Source organism: Arachis ipaensis, chromosome B10 (genome assembly GCF_059453495.1).
Source record: "Arachis ipaensis isolate K30076 ecotype BB chromosome B10, ASM5945349v1, whole genome shotgun sequence".
NCBI lineage: Eukaryota > Viridiplantae > Streptophyta > Magnoliopsida > Fabales > Fabaceae > Arachis > Arachis ipaensis.
The window spans coordinates 151,046,602-151,065,070 of record NC_142435.1 but is presented as its reverse complement, the minus strand read 5'-3'; the positions used below and the strand labels follow the sequence as shown (position 1 = coordinate 151,065,070).

General features: G+C 36.2%; 3 protein-coding genes and 1 pseudogene across 5 annotated transcripts; 3 read left to right on the top strand and 1 right to left on the bottom strand.

Moving 5' to 3' along the window:
• The first annotated feature begins 2,127 nt into the window (after positions 1–2,127).
• LOC107632135 (Peptidase S41 family protein) lies at positions 2,128–7,059 on the top strand. Of its 3 annotated transcripts, XR_015883432.1 has the most exons (14): positions 2,128–2,665; positions 3,085–3,204; positions 3,632–3,769; positions 4,056–4,160; positions 4,258–4,426; positions 4,715–4,791; positions 5,191–5,235; positions 5,542–5,625; positions 5,921–5,959; positions 6,069–6,131; positions 6,262–6,391; positions 6,485–6,545; positions 6,665–6,744; positions 6,833–7,059. XR_015883432.1 is itself a non-coding variant. In XM_088487738.1 (13 exons), exons 1-12 carry the CDS (start codon positions 2,255–2,257, stop codon positions 6,538–6,540), a joined length of 1,437 nt encoding a protein of 478 aa, XP_088343864.1. In that variant the 5' UTR covers positions 2,128–2,254; the 3' UTR covers positions 6,541–6,545; positions 6,665–7,059. The 3 variants fall into 3 exon arrangements, 2 of the variants coding, with proteins under 2 accessions (XP_088343864.1, XP_016191282.1); XM_088487738.1 differs by having other exon boundaries at positions 6,665–7,059; XM_016335796.3 differs by having other exon boundaries at positions 6,485–7,059.
• A 1,814-nt stretch (positions 7,060–8,873) lies between these two features.
• On the top strand, positions 8,874–11,126 carry LOC107632136 (uncharacterized). Its single transcript, XM_016335797.3, has 4 exons — positions 8,874–9,097; positions 9,333–9,818; positions 10,423–10,462; positions 10,566–11,126. Exons 1-4 carry the CDS (start codon positions 9,040–9,042, stop codon positions 10,804–10,806), a joined length of 825 nt encoding a protein of 274 aa, XP_016191283.1. The 5' UTR covers positions 8,874–9,039; the 3' UTR covers positions 10,807–11,126.
• Positions 11,127–11,743: 617 nt separating this feature from the next.
• LOC107632138 (cold-regulated 413 inner membrane protein 1, chloroplastic) lies at positions 11,744–14,013 on the bottom strand. The gene is made up of 6 exons (XM_016335798.3): positions 13,621–14,013; positions 13,410–13,544; positions 13,216–13,311; positions 12,929–12,993; positions 12,145–12,214; positions 11,744–12,060 (listed from the first exon to the last, which is right to left on the bottom strand). The coding sequence occupies exons 1-6, from the start codon at positions 13,794–13,796 to the stop codon at positions 11,898–11,900; spliced, it is 705 nt and encodes a 234-aa protein (XP_016191284.1). The 5' UTR covers positions 13,797–14,013; the 3' UTR covers positions 11,744–11,897.
• A 1,209-nt stretch (positions 14,014–15,222) lies between these two features.
• On the top strand, positions 15,223–18,408 carry LOC148582090 (uncharacterized; annotated as a pseudogene).
• Positions 18,409–18,469: the final 61 nt, after the last annotated feature.

Sequence of the window (18,469 nt, the reverse complement as noted above, 5' to 3'; positions counted from 1 at the left end):
TAGAGACGTTCATTTCTGGGGCATGTGCCAGGGCACCAAATTCCATTTATTCCACAATATCTTTCTTTTCTTGACTCATTTTCCTGTGCACTGTTGATATTGCCTTTGTTTGGCATCTGCAATAGTGAATTTTCTGCAAGTTTTGAAACAGAATGTGAGGATATATTTATAATACAAAATAGATATTATTCGAATGAAAGTGGATAAATATATTTAATCTGTTTATGTTATAATGTGCCTTCTCCTTCATTGTTGCCATTTTCTTGTTGTGTTTTGCTGTAATAAAAAATTTTGGTCAATATTTCATTCAATATATCAACAAGCACAAGTATGTATATGTTAAACAAGTCAATTAAAATACCACAACTCACCGAACCGAAAATCGTTCACTCACAGAACCAAAATTACAAAGGCTACCGAACCGAAAAATGTTCATATGGTTAATAAATAATGATCAACTTTCAATCAACAAGAATACTATTACAGTAGTATGGCTTATCAAAGTGAAAGAGTTGTCTCTAATGTGAATTGTCCTAAACAAAACTCATTCAATACATCAACAACCACAAGCATGTGTATGTTAAATAAGTCAATTAAAATGACACAACCCACCGAACCGAAAATCTTTCATGCACAGAACCAAAATCACAAAGGCTACCGAACCGAAAAATGTTCATGTGGTTAATAAATGATGACCAACTTTCAATCAACAAGAATACTATTACAGTAGTATGGCTTATCAAAGTGAAAGAGTTGTCTCTAATGTGAATTATCCTAAACAAAACTCATTCAATACATCAACAACCACAAGCATGTGTATGTCAAACAAGTCAATTAAAATGCCACAACCCACCGAACCGAAAATCCTTCATGCACAGAACCAAAATCACAAAGGCTACCGAACCGAAAAATGTATATAACTATTCATTCAAATAAGAACAACCACATATATCTTAATCAAATATAATGAGACAATTTTACAGTAGTATGGCTTATCAAAGTGAAAGAGTTGTCTCTAATGTCAATTGTCCTAAACAAAACTCATTCAATACATCAACAAACACAAGCATGTATATCAAGTTAATTAATATGACACAAGCCACCGAACCGAAAATCATTTATGCACATAACCAAAATCACAAAGGCCACCGAACCGAAAAACTTTCATGTGGTTAATAAATCATTATCAATTTTCAATCAACAAGAATAGTGTTCTTCAATGCAAAAGAAGTACTGAAGATAGTAATAGAGCTCTAGTTAAACTATCCCTACCAATAAGAACAAGCACCTATATCTTAAAACCCTAGTTATACTGTAAAAATCATTCACAATAGTTCAATCTACTAAACAAAGCAAATCAAAACAGTAAAACTAAAATGAAACTAGGCGAAACGCGATATTGCAAAATTTTAAATGAACAGTAATTTTCTCATACCTTTTGTAGTCTTTGTTGCTCTTTTCGTTTGTTTCTGGTTGCTGCTTGCCAAATCTTCTTCCGATTCCTTTGCAGTAGTAGTTTTCGCAAAGAATGTGATTGAAGTTTGAGTGATGTTCAAAGAGATTCGAAGAGAATGAATGTTTTGGTGTATTGGTTTCGTGTTGAAGATGTAACGTTCTTTTATAATGAAGCGCGAATGGAAAATGAGAGGTTTTTTTTGTGTTTGGCGCGTGTTTTTCACTCTCCATTTAATGCACTGAATCAATTTAAACTTGAACCAATTTGATTATATGATTATATGAATGTGTAGGAGGCCTGTTTTCCTATACTAAATTCTATATAGGACTAAGGGCCCGTTTGGGAAACTCTAGAAGTAGCTTTTTTTAACTTTTGACTTATGAAAAGTAGTAGAATTAATGTCTGGTGCAATTTTCAAAATCAAATTGCAATTTTCTAAGAAGCTATTTTGGAGCTTATAGAGAAGTTAAAAAAAATGACTTCTCTCATAATACTTCTACTTTTCATTACATTTCTATAAAATAAGCACTTTTAGAGTTAAAAATCCAAACACAAAATAACTTATTTATAAGTTACTTTTAACAGAGTCATTTATTGTTTAAGTTATTTTATCAAAATGAGTTTAATTAAGTTGGTTATCCAAACTGGGTCTAAGGAGTCTATAAATAAATAATTAAAGACATAACAGATAATGGGTTTTGTTAAAACATTATCAAAAATTGATGTGTGAACTGTGATGTAGCAGAGTCAGGGATAAACAACACCTTACTCTCAAGTGTGTAACACAGTTCCAAAAAGATGAGTTCCTGTTGTGTTTTCCTGAAACTCCCAACTCCCTCTTCAAGACCTTCTTCTTCTTCTCTATCAAGGCCTCAACTTCCGATCCCAACTGCAAATCCAAGAATCCTTTGCTGCAGCAGTAACTGGGTCCAGAGCACACTCATTGGAGCTATCTCTGGTGCCCTATCCTTTGGCTTGTTCTTCTCCTTGCCTTTTCCTCTTCCTTCTTCTTCTGCCGCCACTACTGCGCTTCTTGAACCTCCACCACGTTCCCTTCAAACATGCCGTGATGATGTTGTTGAGCCACGACAAGAGGAGCTGCTTCCTGAGGTTGTCACCAATGAAGGGCTTGTTCAAGAAGCTTGGCAGATTGTCAATGACAGCTTTCTTGATGCTGGTCGCCACCGTTGGTCGCAGGATGCTTGGCAGGTATTAACTTACATCACAGTATCACACCCACCTCACTTCAAAAGTTTGCAGCTTTTTGGCTTTTTTCTGTTTTTTCCATAGACATTAGACCACAGTGATGAACCTTGATGGCTGGTATTTTTTTGTTTACACCCTTTACTTTTTCTAACCCAAGTTTGCTTCTTTATTATGTGTTAATGTTAAACAGTCTTGTTAATGTGAATCTTGTTATTTGGACAACGTACAAAAGGAAAAAAAAAAGTCAAAGAAAAAAGAAAATCAAGGTGAGAGATAAAAAAGATAATTTTGAAGATTATGTGCTCCACAATTAGTATAGACTCCAAAAATGGGTATTTTCAATGTTAATTCACTGTTATTATGATGCCAGTGTGTTATATTGATGGTTTTGTGTTTATATTAATAGCATTTCTTGTTTCCAGCTGAAAAGGGAGGATCTCCTGAGTAATTCCATTCAGACAAGATCAAAGGCACACCAGATAATCAAGCGAATGCTTGCCAGCTTGGGTGATCCTTATACGCGGTTTCTTTCCCCTGAGGAGGTAATTGATTCTAGGAACTTCATGGTCTTGTTCATTGGAGGTTTTTCTTTGTGTCATGAGATGTCTTGAGGTACCAGCCACATGGCTTGAATTGCTAGCTGATGCTTGCTTTACTATCCCTATATGATCTAATACAAAAAAGGGATGTACATAAGAAACATACATACATGCATATCAGCATATATAAATACATACAAATGCAAACTTACACACACCTGTGCAATATGTATATATTTCATAATTTCTACAGAATCCAAATTATTATCTCTCAAGTAGTTGGATTCTTGCATCATCAATCTGACGATTTCATAGTTCTTCTTTGCTTTGCTTCTGTATAATGATATAATATACAGACTACTAGCTTATAACGTTGTGCTTCTCACATTTCTTACTTAATGGCATTTGGATTTCTTTTCACTGTTAAAAGTTCTCCAAGATGGCGAGGTATGACATGACTGGTATTGGAATAAACCTTAGGGAAATTCCTGATGAAAATGGAGAACCCAGACTGAAAGTGCTTGGAATCATATTGGATGGCCCCGCTTATTCTGCTGGTGTAAGACAGGTAACAAAGACAACTCTAGAAAGTAACACTCTTAATATCGATTTTGAAAACATGCTTGCTATGTGTTACAATTGCAACTTGGTATAGCACTGGACAGAATTGCTGTCTTGATCAACAATTTGATTTGTTCTTTTGGGCATTAGAACAACCTATTGTCCCATCTTTGACATTTATTGGCATAAACTCTTTCCTGATTTATTGTCTCTCTTGGAATTGTTGAGTGGCACATGTACAAAGAACCACTGTTCATAAAACATGTTTTCTATTCTTTTGGTTGCTTGGCTAGGGGGATGAAGTATTGGCTGTCAATAACATGGAGTTAAAGGGAAAATCAGCATTTGAAGCATCGTCCATATTGCAAGGTCCTAATGGCACTTCTGTGACTATTCAGGTTTTGGATTCTGATTCCAAGTTAGTTTGGAACCTACTCTAGTATTTTCTGTAGGTTTGATGTTGTCCAGGTTTGATTCTGGTACTACTATTCTCAGGTAAGGCATGGCAACTGTGGTCCTGTTGAATTAGTAGAAGTCCAGCGGCAACTTGTTGCTCGTACACCAGTCTTTTATCGGCTGGAACAAATGGATGGCGGTGCTACTCCTGTTGGGTACATACGCCTCAAAGAGTTCAATGCATTGGCCAGAAAAGATTTAGTTATTGGTCAGGGTTACTTTTTATGCAACTTTTTTTTTTCTGGTTCAAACTAACAAAATTTGAACTTGAAGTCTTGCTTAAAAAAAATAAAATAAAGGAAGTGTGAAACCACTTGAACCAACCAAATATGGGTACCTTGTTTCTTTTATTTTATGTATTTAACTTGTGTTAATGGCAAAGAAATTTGAATAGTAAGGCTGAGGCAGCAACTGCTTTGGATCCTTATATTGACTTGTATGGATATCCAAATAGTTATTTACTGTCCTTTTATGACTTAAATTATGAATTTTGCAGCAATGAAGCGACTTCAAGACATGGGTGCATCATATTTCATATTGGACCTTAGAGACAATCTTGGTGGGCTAGTACAGGTTGTTTTTCCATGCTATACCCGTTTTGGTGATTCGTTGGGATAAATATTTCATCCTAATCGTATGTTATATGAGAATGAAATTCTATCTTTTTCTCTTCTCTTTTCTTTTTGAATTTGATGTGTTTAAGGTAAACAATATGAAGAACTTGAAAACTGACTTGGAGCGTAACAGCTAGCTTTCAGTTTTTTGTTTCTTTGAGGACTTGTAGATATTTTCATTTACTTGATCAATGATCAGTACATATTTGCCTGTTGGCATTTGTGAATTGCAGGAAATGCTGTGACATAATAAAAAGAAATTATATTCTCTTATTTTCATAAATTATTTCCATATTGAGTGCAATTTACTTTGGTTTTGAAATGATCTAATTTTGTTGCTTCTTTTTAACTTATTTAGGCTGGAATTGAAATTGCAAAGCTTTTCCTTAGCGAAGGAGACACGGTAAGTTTGTTTTCTGCTTGTTGCTCAATATATGGCTCTGATTTAAGGGTAAATCTGTGCTCTGATTATGTAGTACTTTAGTTGTTTCCATGTGATCTCTTGGTCACAGGTTCAAATCGTGGAATCAGCCACTGATGCTTGCATCAGGTTAGGCTGTCTGCATTAGACCCTTTGGGCCCTTCCTCGGACCGTACGTAATGTAGGATGCTTGGTACCGGGCTGCCCTTGGTGATACTTTTGCCGTTCTGTTGGTCGTATTTTCATTGCTTAACACCTACTTGTCCTTTTATAATGACTTCATGGCAGGTCATCTACACCGTCGGGAGAGATCCACAGTTCCAAGAAGTTATTGTTACAGATACTTCTCCTTTGGTTCAAGCTCCTGTTATTGTAAATGTTTCTCCATCTGATCATTTTTATCATTAAACTAACTACTACCAAATATATGCACTCTTCAATTGCTGCTTTTCATTGGTTTCTAGCTGCCTGTCTCATGAACTTTGGTAGTAATATGATATTAATCAGAATACAGCATTAAAAAATCTAACACGAGATGGCTTTCTTTTGTAAAAACAATCATTAAAAAAATAGTTCCTTTTTGAATGGTAATTACTTGTAATTAATTAGTCAAAAAATTCTCTTACTGTGGACCACATGACAAGGCTCTTGGTTCTAATCCTTGCAGGTTTTAGTAAATGACAGAACTGCTAGTGCGAGTGAAATAGTGAGGACCTCAATATCTTACAATTTATTTTTTCGCAGACACACTCACAAACTGGCATTTTTAACTGTTTTTAACTCTTATGATACTGTACATGTGATGCTTATTTCAGGTTGCTTCTGCACTTCATGACAATTGTAAAGCCGTTCTTGTTGGAAAACGCACATTTGGCAAGGTTTATGAATTTGCTCATAACCCCTGAAAATCTAGAAGTCTACATTTTTGCTCTGCCTTTTGGTTTTGAGAGTCTCAATGTCCATTTGAATGCATCTATTCTAAACAAAAAATCACATTGCTTTCAATAGGGCTTAATCCAGTCTGTATTTGAGCTTCAAGATGGATCTGGTGTGGTTATCACTGTTGGTAAATATGTAACACCGAATCATATGGACATAAATGGCAATGGCATAGAGCCTGACTTCCAGAAACTTCCAGGTATAACATTTTTTCTTTACAATTTTTCTCCCCTTCATAACCAAATGGTGATATAATAATATGGCTTTCATGATCTTAAACCCATAATTGCAGCTTGGGATGACGTCAACCGACATCTTTCGCAATGTAGTATTCATCACCAAGGATAATACAGGTTTCTTTGTATTCTGTTGCAAACACTCAATCAAGTTTTATTGCTTCGATTGCTATTTTTGAAGAATCTACTTGCTGGAAGATACCATGAACATTACTTGATCTCAACATTAATAATAGATGGAATGCCGAAACGGTCTGCATAATCTTGATCACAATGGCAATCGACATAAAGTTGTTCTAACAACCAGGATTCATTGGTGAGGGATTGGTCTTTGATTATTGAACATTTTTAAGTGTGTCAATCAAGATGAACCTCAATTATATTTCTTGAACCTTGTTGAATAGTGGATATGGGGGTGAGAAGTGAACTCAGGAAGCAAGCAAAATTGTATCAGTGCAGAACCGAACTAACTTATACTTACTAACATAGGAAACTCAAAACTATAACCATTCATCTTTCCCTTGGTGTATATTTTCTCCCCTTTCTTCAAATTGGTTATGTTGTATTATCATATCCATAAACTGGTTGTATTATTCATATTGGTTATCGAATAAGTTATTACGGTTTTGCATTTTTTGATGCATTAATGTTTATTTTTTCTGAAGAGGAATAGTAAAAGATAGTCAGAATTTATTGTTTTTGACCATCAGTTGGTCATCAGTGTTTAAAAGTATGAGTTTAAAGTATGTTGATAGATTATTAGATCAACGGAATTGAATTGATGGATAAATGTTATAGTAAAAAACAATAAATTTTGATGTCTCTCAATTATTTCTCTTTTTTGAAATGGTACATCACAAATATAATGAATGATTACTATAATATAATATCTAACTATGAACTGAAAATAATAGCATTATAACAAAATATATATCATTTATAAAAAAATAAATTTGAATAGAGTATCCATTTAACGTTTCCATTTGAATCAACACTAAATAAAAATTTAAACCTTCGCATGATTTGATATTAATTGACCTTTTTCATTTAAATGACATCATTTGTGATTCAGTTGTGATCAGAATTACTATTAAGATTCAGTAGTGGGGATGACTATAAAGTATAAATAGCCAAAAACTTAACAGGAACAAAATATATAAGAGAGCTGAATCGAAAAACCAATTTCGAATCATTTCTCCACCGTAAGTACAGGTAATATTTTTCTTGAACGCATTATTATCTTCTTGCAAAATGCTGTGTGCTGAATGAGGCCCATGACTGACCTATTATTGATTTTATGTTGCAAAAAGCATGATGCCAATTTTCCTGTCATCGCTTGTTCATATATCATAATGTAGAACTTTACGTGTTTACAAGGCAAATCTCTTGTCATCTGTTTGTTGTATAGCTTTTACTGTATTTTACTTACTATTTATTCATGACCCGTAAAAGTAAGATGTCATATAATATGAACTCTTAGTCATAGCTAATCACCTAAACATTTTTTCTCCTAGTTCACAAATGATCTGCTGAATAATCTTTCTTTTGATGCATATGACTTGTGCAACTAATTGTCGAATAATATTTACAAATTCAAAACTTAAGGTAGGCACATCTTATATTATTATTCTTAAAGATTTCCATTACATAACTACTATATAGGAGGCCTAACCTTTTTTTTGATGTCTCTACTTGCAGCATAATCCTTGCATTAAATAAAAATAAATAAATTAATAAAAGAAAGAAGTATCTCTCTGCCACTAAACTCCAGATAATCTATTACACTTTTCCACAAGTGTTTTCCTTTTTTATTATTTTATTTATTGTATTATTATTTTTTTGGCCAATATTATTAATAGAAGAATAAGGCAATTGAGTTTTGCTGTAGACTGCTTAGAACATTGGGACAAGGTAGCTTAAGAATGACATGAACAACCCAAATTCTTGTTGGACAAGGCTGCAATCAGATAACTCGAGTTACTGAGGAAAGGAATCGTAAAAAACATTTCAAAGGAGCTACTTATTCAAATCGGAGAGGAAAAAAAGGCTTGTGTCTTAGAGGTGTAGGATAACAAGAATTGAAAGGAGACAACATTCTTCATCACAAACCCTGAAAGGCAACAAAATCAGAGGGTATAGGCTTTAGCTTTTGTTCCAGTCCCATAAAACAGTAGGAAAAGAGTTTCACAAAAAGAGAAAGAACCTTGCACATATATCACCGTCATATTAATTATATTATAGATTGCAGCTCCTCAAGCATCAAGTTTAATCTCAAACAGATCACCCTTTTGCCTTTTCCAACTTTGCCTTGCACCCTTTTTTTTGTTAATCTCTTTTTTGCACCTTCTCTTGCTTGTTTATTTCAACTATCCAATGCCTCCTTTCTCAAGTTTGCCTATATTCTTTCTTCTCTCTTTGATCCAAGAAAGCTATGATTCTTCAGGTTTTTCTTATATTATAATATATAGATGTAGATTAAAAGAAAAAAAATTCTTCTGCACAGGAACATCTAAGGTGATTACCTTGTTTAATAAATCTTTGCTCGTAAACATTCCTCCAAAATTAAGAAGAAAATATCTGCAATCCAATCAGAGAGCGCCAACCTTCAGGAATGGGAACTAGAAGTTTGCACCTGGCATTATTCTCCCTCTGCCTTATATTCAGCTCAGGTAACATTACTAATCTCTCTTGTGCACATATATAGCAAAACCAATTTATGACTGAGACATATATTCAATTCTGAGATCATAGTCATGCACCCTATGCATTCAACAAGAAGAAATTGAGTTCATGATTCACATATATTGATCCATGATATGGGTTGACTGGTTAAGTTTCATCAACTTCTTTTCATTTGACTTATTGAAGAGTCTAACATGATCTTTTGTTGATTTCTCTTTCCAGGTTTAAGAATATCGTATGTTTTAGGTACACAACTGGATGATGTTCCTATAGTCAATCCTACAACTCCAGGGACAGAAAATCCAAATCCTTCGACAAACCCAACATATCAAGCACCAGACACCACAGGGCAAAACCCCACAACCCCAAACACAAATCCTACAACCCCAACCACAAACACAAATCCTACAACCCCAACCACAAACACAAATCCTACAACCCCAACTACCACTCCTACGTCATCATCAGGTGGGCAATGGTGTGTTGCTAAACAAGGGGCCTCAGACACTACTCTACAGGTTGCCCTTGACTACGCTTGTGGTTATGGAGGTGCAGACTGCTCAGCAATTCAACCAGGAGCTTCCTGTTATGAACCAAACACTGTCCGTGACCATGCTTCTTATGCTTTCAATCAATATTTCCAGAAGAATCCTGTACCTACCAGCTGTGACTTTGGAGGAACAGCAACATTATCAAACAATGATCCAAGTAAGAACTTCGTCAAGTTCCAAGCAAACTCAAATCTTAGTTACTTCGTTCTCCTTTTCTTCTTGGGATCACAACAAAAACCTAAAATAAAATAACACAAATTCCAAAATCTTAAAGGTTATGTGGTATTGCCAATGTATCATATCTACTGGGTCTTTGTGAAAAATGAATATTTTTCAAAAATTTTCTAGGACGATCAAGATGTAGTTTAGGGACCAAAACAGAAAAAATAAACGAATTATTCTAGTTTGATTACCCCGTAATCCTGTTTCTATCTCAAATATGCCTTTACCTTGCTATGTGGTGCATAGCTTGAAGGAATCAAGTTAAGTCATTCCTAAGAATTATGGACAATAAGTTCCCTTCTTTCAGTAGCTGCTCAATCCCCCACCTGCTGTCTATTCAGTCCTTTTTGGTGATGGATTAATGTCCTAAAAGCTTCAGCAATCTAGTTAGCTTTCTGAGTTCCTCTCCAAGGATTGTAGAGTTCAATTAGTCACTGTTTTTTGTTTGGACTAGAAGGCCAATAACTCCTGATTTATCATGCCTATTATATGTGCTTCTCTAAATTAAAAACAGAAAATAATATCTAATATCATTGCAGGTACTGGGAACTGCCACTGGGCATCACCCACTTCAACAAGGTATGGATTTACAGCACCTATACCTCTTATTCACACCCTATGATGAATAATAACATCAGTATGCAATCCTGTGAGTATTAATATGTTAATATTATCAATGTAGCACAAGCACGCCACCACCACCAACAGATGTCATCCCGCCACCAGCAACATATGAAAGTCCACCAAGTCCAGCAACTACTATGACCCCAACTCCACCAGATATGACAATGCCAGGTGGATCATCAGTCTATGGTTCAGAACCAACAGAAAGCCCCAATGCAGCCACAACTGCCTTTTCTTCCTTGCTGCTGTTGGTCGCATGCAGTCTCCTTGTACCACTTCAATTAGCAAATTTTATTTAGAAAGCAAACAAGATCCAGCCATTCTTTAAGTGATAAGCTGGAATTTCACTGTCTTCCAGCAGTTTTTGCAAAATTTCAAGGACTCCAAGTCAACAAGTATTTCCCTAAGTAATTAGTACCATTATTACCTTTCATCTATGTATGGCTGTTAGTTGATCATAAATCCCCAGAAATACAGTAGAGCCAAAAAGATTTATAGGTCTTCGTAGGAAGTTTTTCTGCAGTATTAGTTTTCTCTTCCATAGAGAATCCCTGTAACTAATATCAGCTAGCATGCCATTTAATTTAGTGAAATAAATACATTACTTCACTTCTGAAAATATATTGGTTAGGCTAAAACAGGTTAGTCTTAATTATGCGAGCGAAGCTCCACATGTAATTAACAAAAATATACCTTATCCACCACATGTAGTCACACACACACATATATGTAACTATTCAGTATGCAGGCTTCATTTTGGCTAACCAAAATAGTGGTAGATTATACAAAAAGCTGCCTAACCATTCGAAATAACTTCTGAAGTTTGGTGCAATGGGATAGCAAGCAACTTAATTTGGCTAGGTAACACTAGTAAGGAATTCTACTAAAATGCGTAAATTGAAAACTTTCTACACTTTTCAATTTTCAAGGAACCATTCTTTTGAGGTGGAATCGTGATACAGTAATCTCAGTCATGGTAGCCAGAAGTGCAAACAAACACACCCGTAAAAAACGAAGAATATTACCATCACTTTCTAACACAATGCTTTGATATTTGGTGAACCATATTAGAATAAAACAAAATATCAGGAGCAGCATTTTCATATATGTTCTAGCAATCTATAAAAATGCAGTAGAGACAACTTGGGTAAAATAGAGAACCACGTTATGATAGGTTCATAGCAATCTAAGAATAAAACTAGCTTCTACAATGATATGTAAATAAAATCATGCCAATTTCTATCACAAAACAAACCTAACCTCTTTATTTGAATCAGCAATAATTAGTGGAAAAAGTACAGAATCCAGATATGATATATTATACAATGATCACCACTGACAGGCATTATTATGTACAACATATTATGAGTCTACATCATTCTAAAGCAACTCAGATCAGAAGCAACAAAGATGCAATAGTGATACAAACAACAGCTATGGTGGCAACAATTGAACCTTGATCAAGTGATTTCTGTAAACTTGTTCTTGAGAAATGCTGGTAAGCCAAATACACTGCAATCAATAATGAAATGATAGCACCTTCTTTTGTGTCCCTGACAAAGACAACAACATTGAATCGTTTTATGAAGAGGCAATGGCTTGATGAACTCAAAACCCAAAAGGATGGATTTGCTTACCTAAATCTCATGACCTCATAAGGGGAAAGGATGACCAAGAGAAGTGCTAGAAATGGCAACTCAAGTTCACCTTGAAATAAAGATCCAGCAGAAAATTCTTTATTCAATTAGTTTTTGAAAGTGTGAAGAACAAAATAAACAGGAATTATTTGCATTATTTACAGCAAAAATAAGATATTAAACCCATCGAAAGGTTCCAAAAATAATGGCTATACCCAGTGGCAGAGCTTAGCTTGGGCAATTCCCCCCCACCCGCCCCCCCGCCCACAACAAAAAAAAAACTTTTTATTAAATGAGTAGTAGTATTTAGCAAAGAAAACAATTAGCACAGTTGAACTTTCAATTGATTGTCAAGAGGTTCAACACTCATTTTCTTCATTAAGAAGAATAATAACCTTCAAGAAGGAGAAATATAGCTTATATAATGTCAACATAAAAATTTTCCCTCCCCCCACAAAAAAAAAAAAAAAAAAAAGATTCTTCAAGTTCCGCCACTGGCTATATCTATTTCCAAAAATAGTGTTCTTGAAGTCAGTAATACAATTCACTAATTAGGGGTTTTACCCCCACTGGATTTACTCCTTTGAGCTTTTATTGAGGTCAATCCAATATGAGCCAGATATATCTGCAGATCTACCGGTGGATGGTGTCTATTTACTTATGTAAGTGCTTCTGGTTTAAAACATTGCAATAATTATCGATTAAAAAAAAGTTTACTCTTACTCTTTCTAGATTTCCTATATTTCATTTACGTGTCCAAGTGTGGGTGGATAGGAGCACATACCAGGAATATAGAAGAAGAGTCGAACCAGAAGTGCTACAAATGCCAACCACACACCATATGTACCTCTGTCGTATATCCAAATTGTGTAAAACATCTTGATGAAATAAAAAATGTAGACAATAACACAGTTGATACAGAGAGTAATAATCTAAAACTCTTGGTATACAAATAATACAAATAGAATAAATGAATAGTTAATAACATTCCACAAATTTTGTTGAACAAACAGAGGAAAACCAATTCTAAACATATGTTGAGGCCACAAAATAAAAAATAATTAGACATACTTGATCCAGGCAATGACAGCAGCAGGTGCTTGCAAAGCAAACAATGGAACAAGGAATGATTTATGCACAGGGGTGCCCCTTGCCAGTATCAAAACCCTGTGAAAATTCTAAAAATCCATCATCCACACCTGAAATTTCCATCATTTAAAATGAAATTGAATTAAATATATGCAGATGAAAATGGAAGTACGTACACAGAAGAAACGGTGGAGATCCAACGCAAATCGCGAAAGGTGAGAGGAACGGCAGAGCAAACAACATTAACACCTCTGCCTCTGCTCCTCGACTTGGCGATCCTTTCATCACGTTGAGCGATCAAAGACCTTAAGCTGCATAGTTAAATAATCAGATGCGAAACGAGGTCGTTTTGGAAGGGAGAAGTAATGGAGTTAGTTAGTGACCTACCTGAGGGGATTGAAGGCATGGGAGAGGGAGAGCGACGATGAGAGAGAGAGTAGAGGAGAAGAAGATATACGGAGGCATGAGGCCCTGCTGCCAGCAGTGCTCACGATCCTTTTGGTATTGTAGAGAGAGAAAGCTGTTGCAGATGAAGAGAGAGAAACTGCTGAAGAAGACAACATCTCTTTTCCTTTTCGGTAATGGTTGATTAACTAGATTTGTTTGTTCTGTTCTAATTCCGGGATTCTCAGGCGAGGAAACTGCTGTGTGTGAAGCGAAGGAGTAGTTGAGCTAACTGCCGAGTTAATTAAAGGACACTTTCTGATTCTGCTTCTTACTGTAGTAATCGGTGATTACTGATTAATAATTAGTAATAGTTGTTGGTTGATTTCAGCCGTTAACGTGTGCATAAGATAAAGATGCGATGATGAGAGAGATACTTGGGATCACCTCATTTATGAATTGATTATAGACTAATTTGATGAGGGAATTTTCGAATAATAGTTGAGATTTACGAGATTATTTAATTTATTTTTTGAAATTTTAATTTTATTATAATAGTTTTTTAGATTGAGTTTTAGATACTATAGTAATTTTTGAATATTTTTTCGGTGGTGATTCAATTATTTTAGTGCTGATATAATTATTATATGAAGTATATAATGATTAGCTTAAATGGCAAAATTAGAATTTAAATTCAATTTAGTCTCTCTTTTTCTATTTAGCCCTAATATTCTTTAGTTTCTCCCAATTTTTTTTTCTTTCTTATATTATATGTGAGATGTACAGGGTACTCTCCTTGCAGAGTAAATATCTATAATCGTCACTGAGATTCACACAAATACTCAATCTAATTCTCAAGATTCCGATTTTTCTGTTGTAGTCCTCCAGATAGAGCTCCGAGCACTCAAAGTGGTCTCTGGCCATATTTCAGGTGATGAGTTATCACCGGAGCGCTGACGTGGCCTCGGATTGCCACATGGGAGGGGTCCAAAACGTCGTCGTCCTGGTTTGGCGCCCTTTATAGCAAAAAACGACGTCATTTAGATGTTATTTAGTAAACGACGCCGTTTAGATGTTATTTAGTATGAAAAACAGTTTTCTCTCCCAACACAAACACTTCACTTCCCTCGTCTCTTCTTCTTCCACCCTTTGACTTCTTCTTCATCTCCCCATCAATGGCGTAGCCGTAGGGTTGTATTCGCTAGCTTGAAAAATTTGAGAGAAGAAGTAATCCGACCAAAAATTGTTATCGTTCTTCCCCTCCTTCACGAGAAGCACGAGGTTCTGACTTTGTGATTGGACTCAAGGTAACCTTCCTTTTTTTTTTTTTACATTGCATTTTCAATACAGTGTTGGTTGATGATATGCAAGTTGTTAGTGTAGTTGAGGTTCTGGAGTTTTGGTGTCATTGTAGTGTCTAGGGTTTGAAGGCTGGCTGGGATTTGTGGGGTTGCTCTATTTAACCCGAAAGAAACAGGAATGAAACAGGGAGATGTATGCAGGATTGGAAAAATATGTTTTCTTGTGGTGTTTTTTTTTTTTTTAATGCATTAGTAGGCTTTCAAATTCTGCCTGTATTAAGTGAAAATTTAAAATTTATTGCAGATGGAAGAGAAGTTGGACATCATGTTTTATCATAGGGGTGACTTCAAAAAAAAATGCAGAAGGGATTATAGTATATTATCCGGACAACAAGGCCTGTTTAGGTGATCTAGACACTGATACTCTAGATGTCTTCTACATACGGAACTACCATAAGGAGCTTGGGTACAATGACATAAAACAGTGCTGGTGGCATGTTCCTGGAAAAGGCTTGGATAATGGGTTGAGAAATGTAAACAGTGACAAAGAGATAAGAGAGATGGTGAATTGTGCTAGGACAAATGAGGAATTGATTGATGTATATTTCGAGTATGGAGTGTCAGTGCCGGAGGTGTTAGAGGGAGATAACACAGTTGTGTACTTGGATGACGATGGTGGAGAGGGGTGTAATGCAAGTACAGATGCTGATGTGAGTCCCCCACTCAATGAGACTCATGCACTCATAGTTTCTCCTATCCCGAAGGTTGTACCCAATAGTTCTTGCAAATTCAGTCCCAAAAAAAACAAAACATCTCCACGTCAATCACAACCATCACACTCCAAAACCAAGATGCCTACAAAAAATACTAATCCTCCCATGACAACCAACCCTTCCAAGAAGACCAACCCCCCAAAGCCCACCAAGGCCACCAAAACCAGCCAGCCCATGAAGCCTAGTCAGAGCACTAAATCAGATAAGAGCAACAAACAGAAACTGTCCAAGAAATCAAGTATTCGTAGGAGACCCTGTACACGGTCTGCTGCTAGAGGATTCAGGAGCAAAGTGTTTAATAATGAAGTTCCCTTTGATGTATCTTCTGACTCCTCTGACAGTGAAGAGGATAGCCTATTTAAGCCAGGTCCAGATGAGGGTAGTTCCTCTGATTCTGAGGCTGCAGGGAATGATCTTAAAAGTGGGAGTAGCATTAGGAGAAACATGGTACATGCAGCGGTGGGTAAGAGAAATATTAATCCACTAGGTAAAGGGAAGGAGAAGATATTGCATGAAGACAACGGTTTGGTGCATGAGGCCAGGTGAGCGACGCTAAGGTTGACCTTGGGTTCATGAAGGTGCAGAGGATGGACTAGACCCAGGTGTTGACTCAGATGGCACCAATTCTTGGCACTCAGAGGAGATGAAGATGCCTCCAAACTCAGAAGATAAGCTGGAGGAAGGAAATGATTCTGAAGAGGCATCTCCGCTGTTTAGGGAGGGTGCAAGGTTTGGAGAGCTGCATCTTGAGGTTGGCATGAAGTTCGGAACAAAATGGGAATTTAGAGAAGCTGTGAGGGAATACACAATCCAAGAGGGTAGAAGCATAAAGTTAGTGAAAAATGATAACATAAGGTGCAGGGCGGTGTGTAAGGTCAAAGAGCGTCCATGGGTGGCTTATGCATCAAGAGACCATGAAGACACCTGTTGGCAAATTAAGACCTTCAACGATGACCACATTTGCCCAAAAGAGGACAAGAATAGGGCTGCCAACAGGAATTGAGTATGCAGCAAGCTTGTAAAGAAGGTGAGAAAGTATCCAAATTTTAGACACTGCGAGGCTACAACTTACTTCAAGACACGGTTTGACTTGACACTGAATAAGAATTCAATATCCAGGGCATTAATGGATGCTAGAAGTGTAGTGTACGTGGATGAGAAAGAGCAATATAGGATGGTTAGGGATTATGGTATGACGCTGTTGAAGACTAATCCCGGGTCCACTGTACAAATATGCACCACCCCCAACCAGATGGTGAAGTTACCTTTGATAGGATGTATATATGCTTAAGCGGTTGTAAAAATGGGTTCAAGGCTAGCTGCTATCCTTTGATAGGTCTGGATGGTGCTTTTCTGAAGACAAGGTTTGGTGGCCAGATTTTGTCAGCCGTGGGGTTAGATGCAAATCACCATATCTATGTAATAGCCTGGGCTATTGTCAGAGTGGAGAATACAGAGACATGGAGATGGTTTCTTGAGCTACTTCATCAGGACTTGGATTACTCTAAAGATCATGACTGGTGCTTCATATCAGATATGCAAAAAGTATGGAGCACTTATATTTATTGTCCTACTTTGATTTTATTGGATATTGATGGTTAGATGTTCCGTTAAGACTTGTGCTGTTATATGCTTATATGAAAAACTTGTAATTATGTTGTTATACAAAGATTGCTGCTATATGGAGAATTGTGCTTTTATTGGATATTGATGGTTAGATGTTCCATTATTGATGGTTAAATGCTTATCTGTTATATGCTCATATGCTTACATGCTTATCTTTTACATTCTTATCTATGTAGTATACATGCTCATATGATTATATGCATAACTATTATCAGAAACATTGCTGCTAGAAATGACAAATAGGAATTGGATTAATCAGGGTGTCCTGTAAACCTTTTATATAGTTTAGCTCCTGGATCATTGTCTGATTATCTGCATATCTGTTAGGGACTTTTATCGGGATCGATTGTAAAGTTTAAGGACCTTTATGGGGATAAGCATAAACGTCAGGGACTATTATGGGTCACGAATACAAAGTCAGGGTCATATATGTGTACATTTTGTTGAAGCTATATATGTATAATGTTTCCTGAATCTGGCAGGGACTGATATCAGCAGTGAAAGAAGTGATGCCTGATGTGCATCACCGTTTTTGCGTCTGGCACTTATGGAAAAATTTTAACAAGAATTGGAAGGACTTACAGCTATGGAGATTTTTGTGGGAATGTGCAAGGGCAACAACATACCAAGAATTCAGGGATGGAATGGACAAGATCAAAAGGTTAAATGAGTATGCTCAGGCATATTTAGAAAAGTGGCTGATGGATGCTTGGACCAGAAGCTTATTCAGCCATAAGCCGAAGTTGGATAGCATCTGTAACAACGCATGCGAGGTGTTCAATTCTAAGATCAAGGATGCACGAGCCAAACCCATCATAACATTGCTGGAGGAGGTAAGGATGTTTGTTATGTGCACCATAGCGAAAAATAAGGTAAAGCTGAAGAATCACACTGGGAAACTCACACCGGTTATAAAGAGCAAGCTGGAAAAGGTTAGGAAAGAATCCAAGTATTGGAAGCCTATTTGGACTAGGGATAATGAATACAAAAAATTTGAGGTGCACGGACATCCAACTAACCATGTTGTGGACATAGGAAAAAGATTGTGCACCTGCCAATTTTGGATGCTAACGGGTAAGTTGATTGAGTAACATAATTTTCTTTATGCATTTTATTTACTTCAACCATAACTATTATCATGTTTCACGTCAC

Coding starts and splice junctions, on each gene's coding strand:
- LOC107632135 (XM_088487738.1), top strand. CDS start 2,255: ATGAGTTCCTGTTGTGTTTTCCTGAAACTCCCAACTCCCTCTTCAAGA. Junction 3,770..4,055: donor ATTCTGCTGGTGTAAGACAG/GTAACAAAGACA, acceptor TTGCTTGGCTAG/GGGGATGAAGTATTGGCTGT. Junction 5,626..5,920: donor TGGTTCAAGCTCCTGTTATT/GTAAATGTTTCT, acceptor TAATCCTTGCAG/GTTTTAGTAAATGACAGAAC.
- LOC107632136 (XM_016335797.3), top strand. CDS start 9,040: ATGGGAACTAGAAGTTTGCACCTGGCATTATTCTCCCTCTGCCTTATA. Junction 9,098..9,332: donor CTGCCTTATATTCAGCTCAG/GTAACATTACTA, acceptor TTCTCTTTCCAG/GTTTAAGAATATCGTATGTT. Junction 10,463..10,565: donor GCATCACCCACTTCAACAAG/GTATGGATTTAC, acceptor TTATCAATGTAG/CACAAGCACGCCACCACCAC.
- LOC107632138 (XM_016335798.3), bottom strand. CDS start 13,796: ATGTTGTCTTCTTCAGCAGTTTCTCTCTCTTCATCTGCAACAGCTTTC. Junction 12,994..13,215: donor GCTGTCATTGCCTGGATCAA/GTATGTCTAATT, acceptor GATATACGACAG/AGGTACATATGGTGTGTGGT. Junction 12,215..12,928: donor ACTCTTCTTCTATATTCCTG/GTATGTGCTCCT, acceptor CTTTATTTCAAG/GTGAACTTGAGTTGCCATTT.